Here is a 22,061-nt window from a genome sequence, read left to right on the forward strand (position 1 = left end):
TTTATTCACAAAAGAACATAAGCAACACAACAGATATTGAAACTGAGACATTTTACAATTTCACTCATTTTGATTTTGATGGAAGCAGCATATCTTTAAAAAGTTGGTACGAGAGCAACAAAAGACCTGACAAGTAAATGGTACTAAGAATAGCTGGAGGAGCATTTTTCAACTAGCAACAGGTCATTAAATGGGTATGATTATAATCATGATATTTACACTTTGATTAAAGCTCATAGACCATATCAGTGAGTCGATCTGATCAACAACAACATTTGATCTGACAAACACTGTACATGTGATACTTTTCCAGAACAAACCTCAGTGATAAAGGAAGGTCTGGTGATTTCTCTGTGAAGGCCTAAAAAACACACAAACACATCAACACAAATATCCAACAAACATTTAGAGCTCAGAGAAGTTTCTATTTTCATGTGGAGAAATGTGAGTTTAGGTAAAGAAACATCATCATGAGCAGTGATCTCCTCCACGGCTCCAACTCCACCTAAACAAACTCAAACATCAACACAACAAGAAATGACAAGAGGTCAAAGTCCCGCCCACAACGTTTGATTGACAGGTGATCTCTGTGCAGTGCAGAGACACAACAGCAATGAGCTTTTAGCAACAAACATGGAGACTAAAGAAAGTGATGAACTAAAATACAGATTTTAACCAACTGTACCTTCAATGATCTTTGTCTATTTGAGCTTGCACAACTCAGCTGTGGATTCCTTATAAACATAAAATCCAGCATGTAGAGGCTGAGTGAATGTGGTATGGACTCTTTGGAGGAGAGCCATGGTTTCAGAGACGCTGTAGAAGGACAGAATACCTGCACTGTGATCCAGATACACTCCTATTCTGGAGGACTGAGGACCTGAGACTGGAGTCTGGGTGTTGTTGAACCGAAATGTGAAACTGTTGTTGGAGCAAACTAACGACCAAGATTTGTCATTACCTCCAAACCAACTTTCTCCCCCTGCTCTGCTGATATTCTTGTATGCGACTGCTACATAAACTCCTCCTCCTCCCCACTCCACCTCCCAGTAACAACGTCCAGTCAGACTCTCTCTACTCAGGACCTGAGGCCATGAAGTGAATCTGTCTGGGTGACTAGAATAAGACTGATCTTTAGTCATTAATGTTACTTTCCTGTTTCCCTCAGATAATAACAGTTTGCTGTTTGCTGTGTTTGGATCCAGTGTGATTTCCTGTGAATATCTTAAGAAGTCAGCTCTGGTCCTGGGCTCTGGTGGTGACAGTAAAACATCCACTTGAGTCTCTGTCAGTGAGATGTTTGTCCATGTGTCTCTCAGAAGGTCCTGTAGTTGATCTCTGAGCTCTGACACAGCTGCTGTCACATCCTCAAAGTGTCTGAGAGGACGGATATTGATGCTGGATGAGTGTGTAGATGGACTGAGTGCTGACAGTGAGGGGTAGTTGTGTAGAAACTGGGTGTGATCCTCTGTGTGTGACAGCAGCTTCAGCTCAGCGTCTTTCCTCTTCAGCTCAGTGATCTCCTGCTCCAGCTTCTTCTGAAGCTCTTTGACTCCACTCACTTGAGTTTCCTGCTGGGATCTGATCTGCTGCTTCAGCTCAGAGCTTCTTTTCTCCATGAGACGGATCAGCTGAATGAAGATCTTCTCACTGTCCTCCACTGCTTTATCAGCAGAGCCATTGATGGCCTCCACCTCCTGTTGAAGCACCTTCACATCTTTCTCTGTGTCCTGGATTCTCTGCTGGATGTTTTGTTGACTCAGCTCCAGGTCTCTCTGCCTCTCAGTCCTTTCTGCTGCAGCTGAAACTGTGTCGTGGCCTTTATGTTCCTCCAGAAGGCAGACAAGACAAATACACTTCTGATCAGTGCGGCAGAACATTTTCAACACCTCATCATGACGAGAGCAGATGTTCTCCTGGAGCTTCTTGGAGGGCTCCACCAGCTTGTGTTTCTTAAATGTAGGAGATTCAAAATGAGGTTGGAGATGATTCTCACAATAAGAGGCCAAACAAAATAGACAGGACTTGACAGCTTTGAGTTTCCTCCCAGTGCAGAAATCACAGGCCACGTCTTCAGGTCCAGCATAGCAGTGATCAGCAGGAGCAGCTTGGAGTCCAGTCTTCTTCAACTCCTCCACTAAATCTGCTAACATAGTGTTTTTCATCAGGTCAGGCCTTGGTGTGAAGTTCTTCCTACACTGAGGACAGCTGTAGATTTTCTTCCAATCCTCTTCATCCCAGTGGGTTTTAATACAGATGAAGCAGTAGCTGTGTCCACAGGGAATAGTCACTGGATCCTCCAGTAGATCCAGACAGATGGAACAAGAGAAGGTCTCCTGGTACAGATGTACTCCTTTCTGCGCCATTTCACCTCTCACAGACGACGACTGTCTGAGTTTCTCTTGCTTAGAAGTTAAACTAGTTTGGGCTCTGAGATCAGGTGTGACTCAGTCCTGTTTGGTTAACCTTTGTACGACACAAAGTACAACAACAGCACAAAGTGTTAGAGTTATCAGTTTATTTGCAGGAGATAGAACCTGTTGGCATTGTTACATTTGACTGAACGTGTTCCAGCTCAGTAATAAAGTAGCAATAATGTTTTATTTGTACAGCACCTCTCATGGAGGAGATGCAGCACAGTGATTAATCCCATCACCCTGAGTTTAAAATGATGAAGTCTGAATGAACCACAAGAAAACAGGTTAACTTCCAGGTAATAATCATGTCTGTTTCTGCTATGTGCTGAGGGATCGTTAGCTGCTTTCCCAGATCAACCTGGAGTTGCCAGTCAGAGGCTGCGTGGAGGAGGCCAGTCGTTGTTCTATTCTTGTTTTGCCTGAGGTTTCTCCCCAGCTTTGATGAAGGTGACTGCTTCTTTGGGGCGTGATGGTGTTTAATGGTGCTGACGGCTGAATGTATATTCTCAGCAACTGCCTTAAGCCCCTGATCAAGGGGCCACTGATAGCAACCATCTGCAAGAGACTGCATGAGATGTCCTAAAGAGCCTTTTCCGCCTTTTCCAGGACAAAAGAGGCAGGAAGGTGTCTTGTTCTTTCTTCAGACATGGAGGTTTGCTGGATTTGGCAGGGCATCGTAAACTGCCTGCACCAGCTACTGGACATGATGGCAGTCATTGTGCAGCGTTTTGTTTTGTTTTTTACTGCTCTTATTTTCCTGGCAGTATAGAGGCTAATAACGCTGGGTTTTTAAATTGCCTACTACTGACCAATTCTCTCTTTTTCGGACGTGAAGACGCTTTTTAACAACACTAGGTTTTACAAATGCTGCTTATTTCTGGGCTTTCTCTTAGCATCACATCCGGCTTTGATTCTGCCCAATCAGGACAGAGTAAACTTCAAGCCCCACCCAGGACTTTTTGAGGGCCGATCTGGGTACCTACCCCGAGGCAGGGATTCCTTTCAGCCCCGTAAAGGTTCCTGTAGATGGCCCTTCTGGGGAAGTTCCTGCAGTGGAAACACACCTAATGAGTCAGCAGTTGGTTCGCACATGGTATTTGTTTACAATTTAGGACCACTTGGACTGTTACCATGTGAACACAAACAACCCAAGAGAAAAATGTCAGATTTGTTTCATTTTAGGTCTGTAAATTGGAACAAAGCAAACAAGCCAGATGTCTGAATACACCCTAAGATGGCGCGCTGGTCCCATTGGTGGTTCTTAACCCCTCCAAAATTTGGGGGCAAATGTCCAAAAAGGCGTTATTTGGATAAACTGATCACATATTGGGGATTTAATCGGTTACATTCTGTTTGCAAAAATATGAAAACTTAATATACAGACATGTTAACATTCCTACAGTGGGAATGAAAACACCTTTTGCCATGCAGGATATTCCATGCATGGCATGCATTGATGACACCATTACGCAGTTATAATCCTTGACTAATCAGTGGTCTGCAGTTTGAATTACCTAATTAAAAGCCCACATCTATATTTCCTTTTAACTGTCACATATCAAAAACTCTGCATGAACTCATATTTGACAACTTCTTTTGTTCTCCAGATCTACTGGAAATGTGTAAAAGATCTGAGTTAGAGATCTCTTGGCTGATCAGAATTGCTCAAACTGAAATGATATACCCTTCACTACAAATCAGCGATGCACATCTTTTATTTTAAAGGGTGCGTTTAGTCTCCTCCATAAAAACACTACAATGATACAGTAAGATACAAGGAAATAACCTTTATTTATAACAACAGGGGTTAAATTTCAACAGTACAGTTCTGATCAAAACGAACACAGATTTCTGGTAAACAAAGACTTAAAAACATAATCAAGGAGAAGAAATAAAGAAAATAAAAATGTTGGTGGTCCCCAACATCCAGAACAACAGGTTTACTTTGTCTACACAGTCACTTTGTTTTCACTAGAAAATCATCAATCATTTACTAATTTATTATTATCATGACATTTACACTTTGATTAAAGCTCATAGACCTTATCAGTGAGTGGATTTGAACAACAACATTTGATCTGACAAACACATCAATGTAAATGTGGTTGTAGATGTCTTAGTTTTCACAGTGAGAACAAACCTCAGTGATAAAGGGATATCTGGTGATCTCTTTGTTCAGGCCCAAACAACAACACACAAACACATCAACACAAATATCCAACAAACATTTAGAACTCCCCTCGAAAACGAGATGGTACATCTCAAGGGGTTTTATCCTAATAAACTAATTTCCATGTGGAGAAATGTGAGTTTAGGTAAAGAAACATCATCATGAGCAGTGATCTCCTCCACGGCTCCAGCTCCACCTCAACAAACTCAAACATCAACACAACAAGAAATGACAAGAGGTCAAAGTCCCACCCACAATGTTTGATTGACAGTTGATCTCTGTGCAGTGCAGAGACACAACAGCAATGAGCTTTTAGCAACAAACATGGAGACTAAAGAAAGTGATGAACTAAAATACAGATTTTAACCAACTGCACCTTCAATGATCTTTGTCTATTTGAGTTTACACAACTCTGCTGTGGATTCAAAATCAACCCAAACTCCAACATGTAGAGGCTGAGTGAATGTGGTCTGGACTCTGTGGAGGAGAGTCATGGTTTTAGAGACGCTGTAGAAGGACAGAATACCTGCTCTGTGATCCAGGTACACTCCTACTCTGGAGGACTGAGGACCTGAGACTTGAGTCTGGATCTTGTTGAACCTAAATGTGAAACTGTTGTTTGAACAATCTAACGCCCAAGATTTGTTGTTACGTGCAAACAAACTTTCTCCCCCTTCTCTGCTGATATTCTTGTATGCGACTGCTACATAAACTCTTCCTCTCCACTCCACCTCCCAGTAACAACATCCAGTCAGACTCTCTCTACTCAGGACCTGACAATATGTAGTAAATCTGTCTGGGAGGCGATCTTCACGCATTAATGTTACTTTCCTGTTTCCCTCAGATAATAACAGATACGCATTTGCTGTGTTTTGATCCAGTGTGATTTCCTGTGAATATCTTAAGAAGTCAGCTCTGGTCCTGGGCTCTGGTGGTGACAGTAAAACATCCACTTGAGTCACTGTCAGTGAGATGTTTGTCCATGTGTCTCTCAGAAGGTCCTGTAGTTGATCTCTGAGCTCTGACACAGCTACTCTCACGTTCTTAAAGTGTCTGAGGGGACGGATATTGATGCTGGATGAGTGTGTAGATTGACTGAGTGCTGACAGTGAGGGGTAGTTGTGTAGAAACTGGGTGTGATCCTCTGTTTGTGACAGCAGCTTCAGCTCAGCGTCTTTCCTCTTCAGCTCAGTGATCTCCTGCTCCAGCTTCTTCTGAAGCACTTTGATTCTATTCACTTGAGTTTCCTGCTGGGATCTGATCTGCTGCTTCAGCTCAGATCTTATTTTCTCCATGAGACGGATCAGCTGAGTGAAGATCTTCTCACTGTCCTCCACTGCTTTATCAGCAGAGCCATTGATGGCCTCCACCTCCTGTTGAAGCACCTTCACATCTTTCTCTGTGTCCTGGATTCTCTGCTGGATCTTTTGTCTCCTCGGCTCCAGCTCTCTCTGCCTCTCAGTCCTTTCTGCTGCAGCTGAGACTGTGTCGTGGCCTTTATGTTCATCCATAAGGCAGACAAGACAAATACACTTCTTATCAGTGCGGCAGAAAATCTTCAACACCTCATCATGACGAGAGCAGATGTTCTCCTGGAGCTTCTTGGAGGGCTCCACCAGCTTGTGTTTCTTAAATGTAGGTGATTGAAAATGAGGTTGGAGATGTTTCTCACAGTAGGAGGCCAGACAAACCAGACAGGACTTGACAGCTTTGAGTTTCCTCCCAGTGCAGACATCACAGGCCACATCTTCAGGTCCAGCATAGCAGTGATCAGCAGGAGCAGCTTGGTGTCCAGTCTTCTTCAGCTCCTCCACTAACTCTGCTAACATGGTGTTTTTCATCAGATCAGGTCTTGGTATGAAGTCCTTCCTACACTGAGGACAGCTGTGGATTCTCTTCCCATCCTCTCCATCCCAGTGGGTTTTAATACAGTTGAAGCAGTAGCTGTGTCCACAGGGAATAGTCACTGGATCCTTCAGTAGCTCCAGACAGATGGAACAAGAGAAGGTCTCCTGGTCCAGATGAACTCCTTTCTGCGCCATTTCACCTCTCACAGACGACGACTGCCTGAGTTTCTGTTGCTCAGAAGTTAAACTAGTCTGAGCTCTGAGATCAGGTGTTACTCAGTCCTGTTTGGTTAACCATTGTACGACACAAAGTTCAACAACAGCACAAAGTGTTTTATTCATCAGTTTATTTGCAAGAGACTGAACATGTTGGAATTGTTGCAGTCCAGTTAAGTAATAAAGTAGCAATAATGTTTTATTTGTACAGCATCTCTCATGGAGGAGATGCAGCACAGTGATTGCTTCCATCACCCTGAGTTTAAAATGATTATAAGTCTGAATGAACCACAAGAAAACAGGTTTATTTAAGGCCACATTTGCCGTCATGTTTGTGATGCAGTTCAGCAGGTGGCTAACGATGGTTCCCCAGCTCGTTTGTCTCAGAGATCTGATGTTTTTACGGCTCAAATGAACGATGCTGGGAAACAGAGTAATAAGTGACTTCCTGGGTCTCATTAAAGATGAAGCATTACTCAGAGTTTTATGGTTATGATCGTCACATGGTTTGGCTTCTGCTCAGAGTTTGTAAGGCGTTTGATAATTAACACAAGTCCGGTGATGGATGATGTTGGATGTAGCTTCTGACCTATTGTTTTGGCTTCATTCCAGTGCAGATGATAATGTTAGCAGAGCTGGAGAATGATTATGATGAGGACCAAGCAGGGGGCTGAGCAAACAGTTGGGACATGTTAGAGATCACATTAGGGCAATAATTTTAGGTTGGTTGAGAGCAGATAATCAGATTATGTTCCTTGACTCAGCGCTGTTTGTTTCATCTTTGTACAACACAAAGTAGTTTGGCCTGATACCAGGGGATCATAATGATAACGTTATCAGAGCTAGAGAATGATTGTTTTGATGAACATGCAGGAGACTGAGCAAACAGATGGTAACAGGTGAGGATATGTTGAAGTTCACGTTAAGGTGATCATATTTTAGGTATTATCTGGAAGCATATAGTTCATTTTTATCCACCTAAAAAAGGAATTAACTAAACACTACTTTGAATAACTAAACTTAAGACAAAGTGAGCAGAGAGGAAGTCAAGGCTATCTTCTAAAGAAGCTAACAGATATCAAAAGCATAAAGGTCGAAAACAGCAGCAACCGGAAAAAGTAGAAAAAGTAGCAAAAGACCAGTGGTGAAGAAAAGCAGGACCAAAAAACACTAGAGGGCTTTTAATTTGAAATGATGTCTGAGAGTTTGTATTACTGGAGCAAATTTTATATTATGGTGTTCAAAACCCTGCAACTTGCAACAAATTCAGAAAACATCTTCATTAATTTGCTGTAAATACTCACAACACGACATAAATGTTTCAGGGGACACAATAAAGTGACGGACCAGTGCACAATCACAGTGCAGTACATAATAGCTTATTCATTTGATGAATATAAGACACCAAACAACCTACGTACATTAGATTACATTGACACAAATCTTAAATTCAATCATTGACCAGAAATCCTTATATTTTTCCCTAGTTTCACGAGTGTGTCCCCAGAGAACAGGTCCTGGTCACGGTCCCCACAAGTGACATTAATCAGACTGACACACACACACACACACGCTCTCCTAACTCGTGCATGCAGACGGATCAATATGTGCACGTGGAGCAGTCGGACCCTGAGGAGGATGATCTTACCGTGGTGAGAAAGGAGATCTGGTTATTGTAAGGGTAACCCCTCACACCCACACCCACCCCGCTTTTCCTCCCCCTGCAATCCCACAATCCCTTTCTCCACTGCTCAGCCCACACTGTGTGATCGTTACTGTCTGTAATTTCAGTCTCGTCTGAATCCACCGTGTCAGTGATTTTCACGGCCGCCTCAGCCCTGCAGCCGCGTCCACTTCCTGTAAGACGACGGTAAAAATAAACCCCCCGGTCCGACACCACCTGACATTTCTCACGGTTTGACGAATGCAGCGCCGTTCTGCATCGAAACTCATTTTTACCGACCGCACTTGAATGTAGCGTTCACGTGGACCGACATTGATTATTTGCAATGAGGCCGGTGAGAGCTTCTCGTCAACATGATATCTCAGTAACGCCACGTTGCAGCTTCTTCAAATTTGGCACACACATTCAGCTGATACCAAGGACAAACTGGTTTGATTTTGGTAGTCAGAGGTCAAAGGTCAAGGTCATGGTGACCTCACAACCTGTGAATGTCCCTGTAAACCCTTAAAGAAACTAGGACCTTTATGAACATTATATCTCTGTAACACCTTGAGGGAATTTCTACAAATTTTCGTCAAAACATTCACCTTGAACTTGATGATGAACTGATTAAACTGCAGTGGCTAAAGATCAAAGGTCACGGTTGGCTCACAAAACACCCAACAGCTTATTAACTCTTTCGCGACCATTGACGAGTAAACTCGTCACAGCCTGCCGAACGTTCACGACCACTGACGAGTAAACTCGTCAAAACCGTTTTTTTACAGATTACGATAATAGACACTCTGAGGTACCCTGTGTGTGAATATGGTAGTCCTCTGATATGTAAAAAACTACAATCAAAACATAATGTTTTTTACAAACTGTGATCTTGGTTTTGTTTGAGTAATCGTTCTCCTTGAATGCTGCTGTGGGGACAGCGTGCAGCGCTGTGCGGCTGTCGGCTACAGTGTTGCGACTTTCTCGCTGAATCTGGCGACTTTCCAAACCCTCTTTTGACAAAAGCGACCGACGACAAATCTGGCGACTTTTTCCGGTGCTGTTACAAACGTTTCTGGTTTGGAGACTGGTATCTGAAAGCCGGTTATCTCTGCTGTTTTCACGGTGCAGCGAAGCGGGCGCTGTGCAGCGGGTGCTCTGGGGCGGGGGCTGTGACCGGCCGCCCCCGCCCCAGAGCACTCACCCGGCGGCCAGTCACACAGGAGTGTCACGGAGCTGCTGCGCTGCGGCCAGAGACCCACACCGCTGCACCGCTGCTCTCCAAGCTGCCACACCCCCCAGATTTACCTACAAATATATTTATTTAGCCGTAGAAATGATTTGGGAGACATGCCACACTGCAGAGTAGCGGTAAAATGAGCCGATTGCCACTTGACACAAAAGTGCGTTTTTCTCTGAAACTAGAGCGGGAGCTCCGTTTTTGGAGAAACCCAGCTCTCTTCTCCTCCTTCGTACTCACGAACGAAACGGCGGAAAAACTTGCCGTTTTTTCGAGGAGCACGTTGTAAAGTCACTCTTCAACCACGTGAAGACCGTTTGTTTCTAGGTGATGTACAGAGTTCGGTTTGACGTGAGAAAAAGGTAAACAAATAGCCAAAAACATGTGTTCCTGAGTGGATGTGCTGAGGAATTAGTGTGGTCGCGAAAGAGTTAATCAAGACTTTAAACAGAAATTAATACAATTACAATAACAGGAAGTGACCGGGAACTAGTCTGAGTGGCAGAGGGATACGACCAAGAGGAAGTGACTCTTGTTTTTTTTATGCGTTACAGTTGGAAAATTGACGACATAGCAGGTTCCTGCAGCCCATAATGATTCATGTTGTATTTACTAGTTCATTCACTGCAGGTCGTTATGAACACCTGTCGTCAGATTAGGTAAAGTGTTCACCTGCTACGGCGGCTGCAACACTAAACTGTACAAGCTGGAGACAATTACAGAGCCGCTCCCTCCCCCGCCTCCCATGGTACAGAGGGGTGAGTCAGAGCCTCTGTGGACGTGAAGCAGCAGATCTGTGTGTGTGTGTGTGTGTGTGGCTGGTCGGTCGACAGATTCAGCCGAGTCATCCAACAGGGTTGTGTTTAGCACGTTAGCGCTCAGATAGACAGGTCACTGCTGCGTTAGCGCCACGGGGTCGAAGCTGCAGTGCAGACAGGGGGCGCTGTTCCGCCAACAGGTGAGGATGAGGACGGTGAAATTAAGTGTTTCTGCAGCACAAAGCAACACCGTCATAGACTAGAATAGTAACTAAAGATGGACGCTGGTTTCTGAAGAGCGGAGGTGAGGTGCTCCACCATCGCCATCTTCGCAAGTGGCCCGCCCCCAAAATCTGCAGAACTTTTAAGTCCTGAGAAAAGTTTAAATGTTGGCCTTAGACGTTAAATCCTGAACTGTTTCTCTACGAGGCTATGAAACATGTTTACTTCTGCTGTTAAAGGGATATTTCGGATCTTTTGACATTTTGGTGTTGACGAAGCTAGTTCGGCTAGTTGGCTGGGGTCGCAAAAAATAAAGCGCTTTGCTTCTCAAAACAATATGCGTTCAAAAGAGTAACACATTTGTGTAACGGAGTCAAAAGATAATTTGATTTCACTTTCCATAAAAACTCACCACACATCACAAAAACTTGTTTTTCCTATGGTAATTAAATGCATCACCCCTGTGGATTAGGGTCGTGCACCCCGGGGGGTAGCAGCAGTCGGACTTTGCTATTTCCCTGGTAGGTGCACAAGCTACGAGCTCCGCTATTGTTTAATATTAATTACTTTAATTTCAATATTAAGGGGTGGTTTAAGTTGTATTTCTTAAGCATATAGCTCCCGAACGGTCGAGCACGTCCTTTTTCATAAAAAGTTGACGTGTTTTTCTCTTATTTCTGTTTACAAAATGGCTAGGGTTACACGTGTTAGCTAACCTGCACTTTCTTTTCATTTTACATTTTTCAGCCGTGTATGTGTGTGTGTGTGTGAGAGAAGAAGAACTGGACTGACTGTAAATGTTGATTCCTCTACCAGGTCAGTCCATGTGTGCATAATAAACGGCGAGATTGCCAATGGTGAAGGTCTGCCTCGTATGTTAAAACTACACAACGCAAGGATGAGTACCAAAACCGCTACATTTGCATCACAAAACCGTTTGTGGAGTAGTGTTTAAATACGAGGCACCCCCTTATATTTGTTTATTTGTTTATTCATGTTTACATTTACAGTGACAGTGATTGGGTCGGTCAGTAGATAAACTATGTTTATGTTTTAAGGTTGTTGATTAGTATGTGTAAGCTTGTTGGTGATAAATCAGGAGATCGTCATGCATTTTCGACAGCAGAGGGAGTTTGTATGTTGCGGACACGCACGAATAGCGGAAGTGGAGACATTGTGATTGTTGTTGTCATGTGCGGAATAAAACAGGCACATAAACAATACAATACAATAAACGCTAAGTCAACCCGAAGCTACAGCCTCCGTGAAGTGTTTCATTTTCACTAAACCATGTAAAAGCCATGGAAGCGTTTGGACACAGTGCGTTGGGAGCAGAAACAGTGTGCGACTGCTGCAGAAGCTTTTTGTTTGCATTTCAGTAATTCCTGTTTTTGTTCATTTTTTTTTTTACACAGTAATGGAGTTTATTGGGTGGTGCTGTGTTGTAGCTGAGAGGATTTCTCTGTGTAAAGGATTAAAGGATGTGTGCGAGTGTTACCAAGAATGTGTGGCTAACAGGTAGCCTATCATGGGTTTTCTGTTTATATATAAATAAATACATGTTTGCAGGCATATTTAATAGCGGAGGGAGGTGGAGGAGAAAGTGGGTCAGGGCGGCTCCAGCTCGGTTTCATCAGGAAGGTGAAATGTTTGCAGGGGGAAAAAAAAAAGGAGCTAAAGGCCCATGAAGAAAAAAATCAATGAGAGGGTAAAGGACGGAGAGGAAGCTGCTTCTGAGCGAAGGCTTGAGCACCTGGACCCAGAAACAGCAGCCGAGTCATTAGGTGATCGTCTTTAATTTCCTTTTCCAGCCTGAGCGGCGGTTTCGCTTTATTATTAAAGTGAAGTCGTGTGGCTTTGTGTCGAGAATGAACAAGTTGGATAAACGACGGCCAGAGACAGAAAGATCAAAGGTTAAAGTCTCTGAGTCACGGTCGGTTCGTCTCTGGATCTCTCGCCGTAAATCTAGCGATGTGTGTGATCAGAGAGCTGCTTCATGAGCCAGCAGCTGAGGAGGCGTTACCTGTCAGTGTGTGTGTGTGTGTGTGTGTGTGTGTGTTCTGGACGAAGATTTAACACAGTTTGTGATAACAATGAATTTGCGGTTAATTATCCTGCACATCTGTTTTCTCTTGCAATGCAATTTGGTTGTGTGGTTGCAGGAGTAATTTCCTCTGTGTGTGTGTTTGTGTGTGTGTGACAGGAAGCTCTTTGCTTTTATGTTCGTCAAAGAAAGAGAAACTGAGCCTGGTGTTGGTTAATCAGTTAGCACGTGTCACAGTTGGCATGTGAAATTTACCACAATTTAGCTGGAGTGACTATTTGCTTTCAATTAGTATGTAATTAAGTGGCCCAGTTCCGATTGGGACAGATCGGCTCTGTTATATGTGGAATAGGAATAGGGATGCACAGTTTGAATTTTGTTTCTGACCGATAACCGACGCTTGTTAACTTATTATTAACCGTTAACCGATAAGATTTCGACGCTGGCGGCGCACGGCAAAAAAAATTAGAAAAATTGATCACTCCAATTTTTTTTTTTTTTCGTGCCGTTAAATACATACGTGCGCTGCGACAGCTGATTAGCACCACATCCACTGTGCTCTTTCTGTTATTGAAGCAGAAGTAAGCGGAATGTTTGTGTTAATATAAGTTAGGGGTGGGCGATATGGCAATATTAGATGGTGAAGGATTAGAGTGTGTAGACGATCTGCCAAAGTGCAGAGATCGTAGGATCGTCTGGGGCACATTCTATAAATTTCAGTTCTATGCTGCAAAGTGCAAACAAAGGACATTTGCAAAGGTTGCTAAAAGAGATAACAACAGTTACTTTATTTGACCCTTTTCAATCAGCTATTTAGTGTTTTGATATACTTGAAATCCTGTTAAAATGACTGTGTTGAATAAAACAAACAGTAATGTCTTCATTGATATTTTACTTTCATGTTTATTGAAAGCTACCTTTTATGTTGCAAGAGTGCACTTTATCAGAGTGTTGTTGTTTACCTTTTACTATGTTTACGTTGTTTGCACATGTTGGCAAAACTGCAACTATTTAGATTAAAATCTATTCAGAAAGGTTCTTTGGCCTAAATTGTTTATTTTTCCTTTTTTTCGATTTAAGATCGTGATGAAATCGAAATCGTGACTTCATTTCTTAAAAATCGTGATATGATATTTTTGACATATCGCCCACCCCTAATATAAGTCTTAATTAGTTAGATCTTCCGACAGCAATCACTTCTATAGAGTGTTTGGTCTGAAACACGGGTCTGTCAGTCACTCTGCTCTGCTCTGAGCCGAGGAGAAAACTTTCCTTGTATCCTACAACCTTTATCCAATGAGGAGAGAGAACGGCATAAAGGGGCGGTCCTCTCTGTGTGCAGCCAAGGGATGCGCGTGAATGTGGTGACGTAGGGACGAGGGCGGGGGCTGCTAACTCCATCAGCTGACAAGAAGTTAGCCAAAACCACCGGATCGCTTACTTCTGCTTTAATTAACAGAAATTATACCCATTTTAAATAATGTTCAGTCATATGTAAATAACACATAAAATAGCATGAAGCATGGGAAAAACAGACGCACACTCACACACACACACCTGGTCCACAACAGTCTGTATGTCAACCAAAACCCCTGTTGCAGGCCTGTGACGTAGCTTGGGTGCGTTGTAAGCAAAAACAAAACGCACATGCAAATAATGTACTCACGGCTCCAGACGGTTAGTAGGGGAAAGGGGGATGAGCAGGTCACAGACAGAATCTCACAATCCCCACGTAGCAACACGATCCACAGCTCTCATACACACAGCAGCTTCGCTTCTCTCCTTAATGCCGTCAAAATGTCCGTCTTTCTCTCCTGAATTGAATACACATGCACATTACAAGTCCATAAGCTGTTTCAGGCTGAATTAGCATGGGCTTGTCTTAACCAAATACATTTATAAACAGCAGAGGGCAAGCTAAGCAAATACGAAGCTAGGCTAAAGCTAACGACTAGCTGCGGTTAGCAATAACAGTCCGTTGTTACACTGTACAGCTTAGTCACAGTTTACAAAACACTCCTATGCTCAGGTAGTATATGTTTACCTCTCAGCAGTTCACAAAAAGTTCCTAACATCAGGTCACAGTCCAGGAAATAAGAGTTTAGGTCCTCTGAAACTCCAACTCCGACTCCGACTTGAGCTAACTCGTGTTTCCTCTCCTCTCGCTCTGCTGACCCTGAACCACAACACGGCGCTATCTCCCACCCACTCACCTCAAACTACGCCGTGATTGGCCGGTGTGAGCTTTACGCATGCCAATCATATAAAAAAAAAAAAATGTGATTGACACCTCTCAAAACAATTTTTTTTATGCCATGATATGAAATGACATTATTTTAATACTATATACTTATTTCACATTTTTAACTTGTACTTCTGTATTTTAACCATATTTATTCATTTTTAAGCACGTATAGCCTACACAATGAACTTTTATGATTCATGAATCTGTGCATTGTTTGTCATCAAAATGTATCCATTATTTTAGCAGGGGCTACACAGATATTAGGAGGATTTTCATAATCAAATCTGATTTTGCTGTTAGTCGACTAATTCTTGAATCATCTTGTTTTTTCTGTCATTGATTCATGATCTCATTTTTATCTTTTTCCGCTCCGGAGGAAACAGTCAAATCACCCGAACAAACAAATTTAATGCGTCCCTTAGTTTAAAATTGTAGATAAAACTTTATAAGCGCAAATTTACTTTTCCCTCCATTAAAGCATATTTTGGCACAGCTATGGGATGGATTCTGGTTCAGACGTTCCTTCGTTAGGACGCATTTAATTAGCTTCAGCTGTTCTTTGTGTGCGATGCTAACTAACTAGCAGATGCTAACACGCTGAACTAGATAGAAGGCCGCATCATAAAGTGCTGTTTTGTTTTGTGTGGCTAAGAGCCAAAATAATCAATGAGACTGAGTGACCAATTAGAGGAGCTTTAATGTAGATAACTGATAAAATAATCAATCAATACTGTTATAGATCACTGATAATAAAAGTTTGTGGTGTCGAGGATGTGTTAAAATAGACACACACACACACACACACACACACACTCAGCTTCAGCCTGCTCCATTAGCCGTTAGCGCTCCTCACAGGAAGCATTAAGCACCATTACCACCTTATCTCACACACACACACTCATAGCTTGCTGCTTTTCCATCCTTCCTCTCACACTCTTTCCTCCGCCTCTTCAGCAGCTTCCTGTGGGTGTGTGTGTGTGTGTGTGTGTGTGTGTGTGTGTGTGTGTGTGTGTGTCTGTGTGTGTGTGTCCTCCCTCCCTGGGATCCATTTTGGAGAGTGACAGCCTGCGGTCTGAAGCCGACCGAATTTAACCAGGCTGTGGCTCTGAAAGCTTCCTCTCTCTCTCTCTCTGTGTGTTTGTGGCTGTTTATTTATTTATTCATTTTAACTTTAAAGGGATAGTTCAACATTTTGGCAAATTGGCCCATTGCCATAATCCCTATAGTCATAGCAGTAGGTTCGTTACCTTTAATTGTCGGTGCAAGCTGTTTTTAGAACGGCGGAGCAGAGCCGTGAGCTGCTCAGAGCTACGCTACGGAGGCTCATTATGGGATTTCTTGGTTTCCCTCATCAAACTCATCAAATACACAATCCAACAATTCCACAACGCTCTGGTGGACAAGTTGTGACCTGCACATTCACCACGCTATGAGATAATAACACAACGTTACCAGACAGAGTTGTTTTAGAGGGAAATTCATGCAAAACCACTGATGCGCGTTGCCTTCAGGGACAGTTTTTCATCAAGCAGTCTCTGTATTTCCCTCTAAAACAACTCTGTCTGGTAACGTTGTGTTATTATCTCATAGCGTGGTGAATGTGCAGGTCACAACTTGTCCACCAGAGCGTTGTGGAGTTGTTGGATTGTGTATTTGATGAGTTTGATGAGGGAAACCAAGAAATCCCATGAGTCTCCGTAGCGTAGCTCTGAGCAGCTCACGGCTCTGCTCCGCCGTTCTAAAAAATAGCTTGCACCGACAATTAAAGGTAACGAACCTACTGCTATGACTATAGGGATTATGGCAATGGGCCAATTTGCCAAAATGTTGAACTATCCCTTTAATAACTGGTGTCAGTTCATCCCAAATATGCTCAGTTTACTTTATTTAATTGTCATTCAACATGTTAAAAACACAAAAAATCCTTAAATCCGGGATTTAAATTACATATATTAGACATAATATACGACTCATTTGTTGCTGAAAGTGAACTTTCTGATTTCTGTGAACGCACCAACGGTTTCCTTAGTAACAAAGTCCTCAAACATTAAAAGTTAATGTCAACAGGAAATGTGAGCGTCAACACAACACAGGACGACACCAGTGAGTGTGTGTGTGTGTGTGTGTGTGTAGCCTCCTCTCCCACAGCTGACAGAGCACTTAGCTCCAGTGTGAACTACGCTCTCATCATTTATTCATGCTTTATTTTGCACCACAAACCATTTGTTCTACCTCCCCTCTGCCACACACACACACACGCCTACACACACACACACACATACACACGCTCTCTGGGGGTTGTAATGGAGGATCGTTTCCTCTGAGACTTCGTCCCCAGACTCCACTCGCTCCACGTCGTCGTTGTCTCTCCTTCCACCCGGTGGTTAAAGCCTCAGGTGATAGTCTGAGCCGACCAGCTTTGTCTCTTTGTCTCCTTCTTCTGTTTGCAGAGCGACTGTGTTGTTTTTTTCCCCGTGCAGCTTTGAGGACGAGGTCGGTGTGAGTGTGATTCACCTGGAGTCTGCTGCTTTATTATCACACCCAGTGTAAACATCATATACAGCGAGGAGATGATGAAGAATATATATACTGTATATTTATAGGCAGAGAGACAGCGTTGGTCTGTGAGCAATAAGATGATTCTCTAGCAGCGTCGCTCTGGAGACGGAAAACATCACAACACAACTTCTGTCGCTCTTTGCTGCCAGTAAAAACACTCAGAGAAACCAATTCCTGCAAAGTTGTTGGATGGATGGTGGGTCCAGGTGGTGGTGAGGGGGCGGGGCTTAGTTGTGACATCACAAAGTGACAGGAAGTCCTGACGGCTGGTTTTAAGGCTCAGTTTCTGAATCCAGGCTGTGTGCATTTCTCTGTGGACTGAGGCTTTGATACTTTCACAGTGTTAATATAGAACCTAGAGCTGCTTTATAATCACACTACACATGGACATCTACCTTAGAGCTGCAACAAATAATTAATCGTCAACTATTTTGATAATCAAATAATCGGTTTGAGTAGTTTTTTAAAGAAAAAAAGTCCAAATTCTCTGATTCCAACTTCTTAAATGTGAATATTTCTGGTTTCTTTGTTCGTTTATGACAATAAATTGAGTCTCTCTTTGGTTTGTGGACAAAACAAGACATTTGAGGACGTTGTCTTGTGGTTTAAACTGATATTTTTCAATTTTTTTTTTACATTTTTATTGACCAAACAGCAAATTGATTAATCGTTTAATAAACAACAGATTAATCGAAAATGAAAAAAAATGTTAGTTGCAGCCCTGATCTACCTTTATACTGTATGGAGCTTTAACACAAACATCTACTTTTATACTGAAAGAACTTTAATATTAATTCATCAGGCAAAAAAACTAACCACTGGATCAAATCTTTTATTGAAAATGAACAAACTTCACTTAAATGAGCCCCGTCTCCTCCACAGGTGATCTGACTCTTATTAACGCCTTCTTTGATGTTCGTCTTGGCAGTCATTTTAAAAACGGTCTCTTCATTAAGAAGATATTAAAGCTTTAAGGGAGCTGACCCACTGTTAATAGCTGACAAACGCTGCTAATTATTGCTCATCAGATGACTCATCAGAGTTTGCAGAAGAGATTTCAAAGCTGCAGCTGCTTTGTCGACGCATTGTTCGCCTGCAAAGTGAATGTATGTTTGTACTTTAGAGATTCAGACATCTTTAACCTTTGCATGAGGAGGAGAACGACACTCGATTCATCTCAGTGTTTGAAGTGGGAGAGAAAAGCTTCTTTTTCTTCTTCTTAGAGTGGTTTTACCTCTGAGTCTTTGTGAAGGTTGATGTGTCGGATCAGAGCGGAGACACAGAGGGAGTCGGGGTTATCCTGGAAATCCAGATCATGAGTGGATCAGCGGTGATATTTAACATCATCACGTCGAAGCCAAAATCGCTGGCAGAGATGCCGACCCACGTGTGGCGCTTGAAGGACGGGAGAGGACACAGCGGGAGGCGATGATGGCAGAGCGATCGGAGCCACTATGCTGACTGGACGAGTTGGATTTATGTTCTGTTTCCAAACATCAGTATAAAGGGCCGAGGCAGCAGATCCTGAGACGCAGCGCAGAGACTCAACTCTGTCATCCACTTCCTTCTGCCTTTTCCTTTTTTTTCTTTAATAAGAGAGGGGACGACTGGACTGGAGTCGGATGCTGTTGATGCTGCTTTATTAGATTCACCACACACCAAACTTTCAACTCTTGACCCCAGGGCCGGCCCTAGGATTTTGTTTGTGGCCCTGCACTCTAAGCGCAAACACCAAATCACTGGTTAAAACTGAATACAGACGTGTTTATGCCCTCTGAGGTTTGAGGCCATTTTCTCGACTTTTACATATTTTCTTAAATTTATCTTTTTAAGATACTTGCAGATGTAACAATACTCAAGTGTTTTATGTCTAAATATTAGAACCTCCGCTGTAAGCACACTGAGGCCAATTTGTCCTAGAACACTGTATAAAGAAATAATTTAGGCCAAATGCTGGAAATTTGAGGTCTGCTTTTTGAAACATTTCAAATCCCTTGTGAAAACACACCTTCAGTCATGAGAATGAACTGTTTTGGTGCTTGAAATAGGATATGAATACAGTGATAGATATAATAAGTGTAGAAAACAAGTCTAAAATGAAATTTTGTAAGATTACTTTTTGAGCACAAATGTTGTCATTCTGCCGTTCTATTTTCACCAAATGTCTCAAATGTGAGATAAAAGAAGCTGAATATTGACTTCACATTACATATAAAGCTCATAGCTGCACGTGCAGACCTCAGGATGTTTAAATGACTTGAATGAACCCTGGTACCTTTCTGATCATGTGGCCCCCCACCTAACGGCTGTGGCCCTAAACAACCACATAGAGTGTTTATGCCAGGGGCCGGCCCTGCTTGACCCCAAACAGTAGAAACAGATAAAGACGCTGTGACCGGAACTGGAAAATCTCCAAGTCGTCAGAAACGCACTGAGGTTAATTCAATAACAATTTTGTGACGTGTTTTACCTTCATCATAAGAAACATTGCAGCTTGTGGTCTTTGGTTTCATTGGGATGAACTGTGCAGCTTTAATCTAGATGTTGATAGGAAACTAGAAGAGGACCGACCGACTCCTGAGCTCTGTAGGCTACGTGTTAGCTGCTGCTACGTAGATAGCTAACGTTAGCATTAGCAGCTGTTTACTCACCAGTTCAGCTTCAATTTTCATCCTTCTTCTCCCACCAACATCTGTCTCCAGAGGTGGACAGCAGCACCAGTGTTAACTCTGGTTTCTATTTTACTACGTCTTTCCTTCAACTGAAGTTAGCATGGTAACCTGATAGCGACTCACTGTAGCCTCAGCAACAACTCTGGCCACAAAAACCACATTCACGTTGAGTAAAACTAGTCTCATCACAATACCAGAATTTCAGCAGCCCTAGTGTTTTCTTCATATTTCATTGCAATAGCCTGTTTAACGTGATGATATCATAAACAACTAATCACTACTGTATGCTAATAGATAAAGGAGTGATAATAATACAGTAGGTAAATGCTTTGAATTTCTTAGGTATAGCCTAGCTGTGCAGTACTCTTAGCAGACCGGATAGCAGCAGAAGATCGAAGGCTCATTACAACCAGAAGAGACTGGAGACTTTTATTTTTTAGAGACTTGAGACTTTGACTTGGACTCGTGACCAAAGACTTGAGACTTGTCTTGGTACCAAAGTATCGGTTCTTGTGACAACCCTAGTACAAACAGTCTCTAAAACCATAAAAGCTGCAAGCATGGACTATATCTCATCGTTGCTTCTTCACCTCCTCCTCCTCCTCCTCCTCCTCCTTCCTCCTGATGATGATGATGATGGCTGCTGTCTCGTAGATGATGGATGAGGAGCTGAGGACGAGACGGGGCTGAGGACTGAGGACTCCTCCTGCTCCGTAGCCTTCCAGGGATAATTTAAGGGATAATTAAATCTGGAGAACATTTGGGCTCTGGGACGTGCAGATGTCTTTTTCTTACTCGCATAATGGAATCTGCAGAACAGATGGTTACGAAGCGTTGGGATGGTCGACCACGCCCCAACACGTCAACCTCTCAGATGAATATCTTCTCTCCATTACGATCGCAGGTGTTCCTGCTAAAGGCAAAACATAGTGGCTCTCCACCTTCTGTGGTAATCAGATTACTCCTCATATCCAGGTGTAATCTGATTCCAGGGAGAGAGATGGTGTCTGGTGTCAGGTTAAAGGTTTCAGAAACACACGGTTCATTCAGCAGCTGCCTTTGATTTAGAGTGGACAACCAGGACAGAGACGTGTCGGTAATGAAATAAAGGACACATCATCTCATGACCAATTATTAAATCGTTGGGACCAATTAACAGAGCTGCATTGATCAGGTCCTCGTCCTTTAATATTGTGAGACTGTTAAAGTCACGTTGGGATCAGGATCTTATTCAGAAAATCAAATCAAAATCATAAATATATATGTTCAAATATGGTGTCAACAAACAGGTGAATGTTTTCTACACAACTCTTTTTCTTTGAAATAGTTTTATTGTCAACCTGAGAGTCAGAAATAAGAAATCACAATCAAATTAATCATAATTACCAATACATTTTTCAATTTTTATAAATTAAGTAAGGGATAATGCCCGACGAGGTGTCCATTATCAGAAATTAATGGACGACGCGGAGGCGTGAACCGTCCTCCGCTTCGCGTCGGACGGTTGCTTCCGCGAAGTCCATTAAGTAAGGGATAATGTATAGTTCGGAGGTTGTTATGGAGAAATAAACCCCGACAGGTTGTATGGAACCCCGACGCGAAGCGCAGGGGTTTCATTCAACATGAAGGGGTTTATTTCTCCATAACAACCGACCAACTGTACATTATCCCGCTTATTACACGGTTTACGAGTGAAATAATTAATTTGAAACATAATGTTGACCAAAATACGACTTTCATCGATTTAAAATTGCATTCAGCGAATCTGCAAGACCGGTCACTTCCGCTGTTTTGCCGAGCCTCCTCCCATTCGTGCATGTGAAGCCTTTGATAATCAATCAGTGGATCGATGGATTACCATACACGTGTTAAGATGTGTGTATTGTGTGTAGTCGTATCTGTCATAAACAAGAGATTAACTTTACTGTTTACGGGGTGCGTTTGTGTCGCGGAGCCGCGGTGCCAGCTGCACCGAGACGAGAGGAGAGGAGCTGTGACACCGGGTCAG

At 42.8% G+C, this 22,061-nt stretch overlaps 2 protein-coding genes across 3 annotated transcripts in view; one reads left to right on the forward strand and one right to left on the reverse strand.

Moving 5' to 3' along the window:
* The window catches only part of kcnq3 (potassium voltage-gated channel, KQT-like subfamily, member 3), a 124,405-nt gene that overhangs the window by 20,594 nt on the left and 81,750 nt on the right, over positions 1–22,061 (forward strand). The gene's annotated exons all lie outside the window — the stretch shown is intronic.
* Positions 702–6,629, reverse strand: LOC146969832 (tripartite motif-containing protein 16-like). 2 transcript variants are annotated; one of them, XM_085805323.1, is made up of 2 exons: positions 6,526–6,629; positions 702–2,202 (listed from the first exon to the last, which is right to left on the reverse strand). In XM_085805323.1, exons 1-2 carry the CDS (start codon positions 6,627–6,629, stop codon positions 702–704), a joined length of 1,605 nt encoding a protein of 534 aa, XP_085661449.1. The 2 variants fall into 2 exon arrangements, with proteins under 2 accessions (XP_085661449.1, XP_085661450.1); XM_085805324.1 differs by having other exon boundaries at positions 702–1,709; positions 5,973–6,629.

The sequence above is a fragment of the Trachurus japonicus genome, chromosome 17 (assembly GCF_045865225.1).
Source record: "Trachurus japonicus isolate A0001 chromosome 17, Traja_1.0".
In the NCBI taxonomy this organism is placed as follows: Eukaryota; Metazoa; Chordata; class Actinopteri; order Carangiformes; family Carangidae; genus Trachurus; species Trachurus japonicus.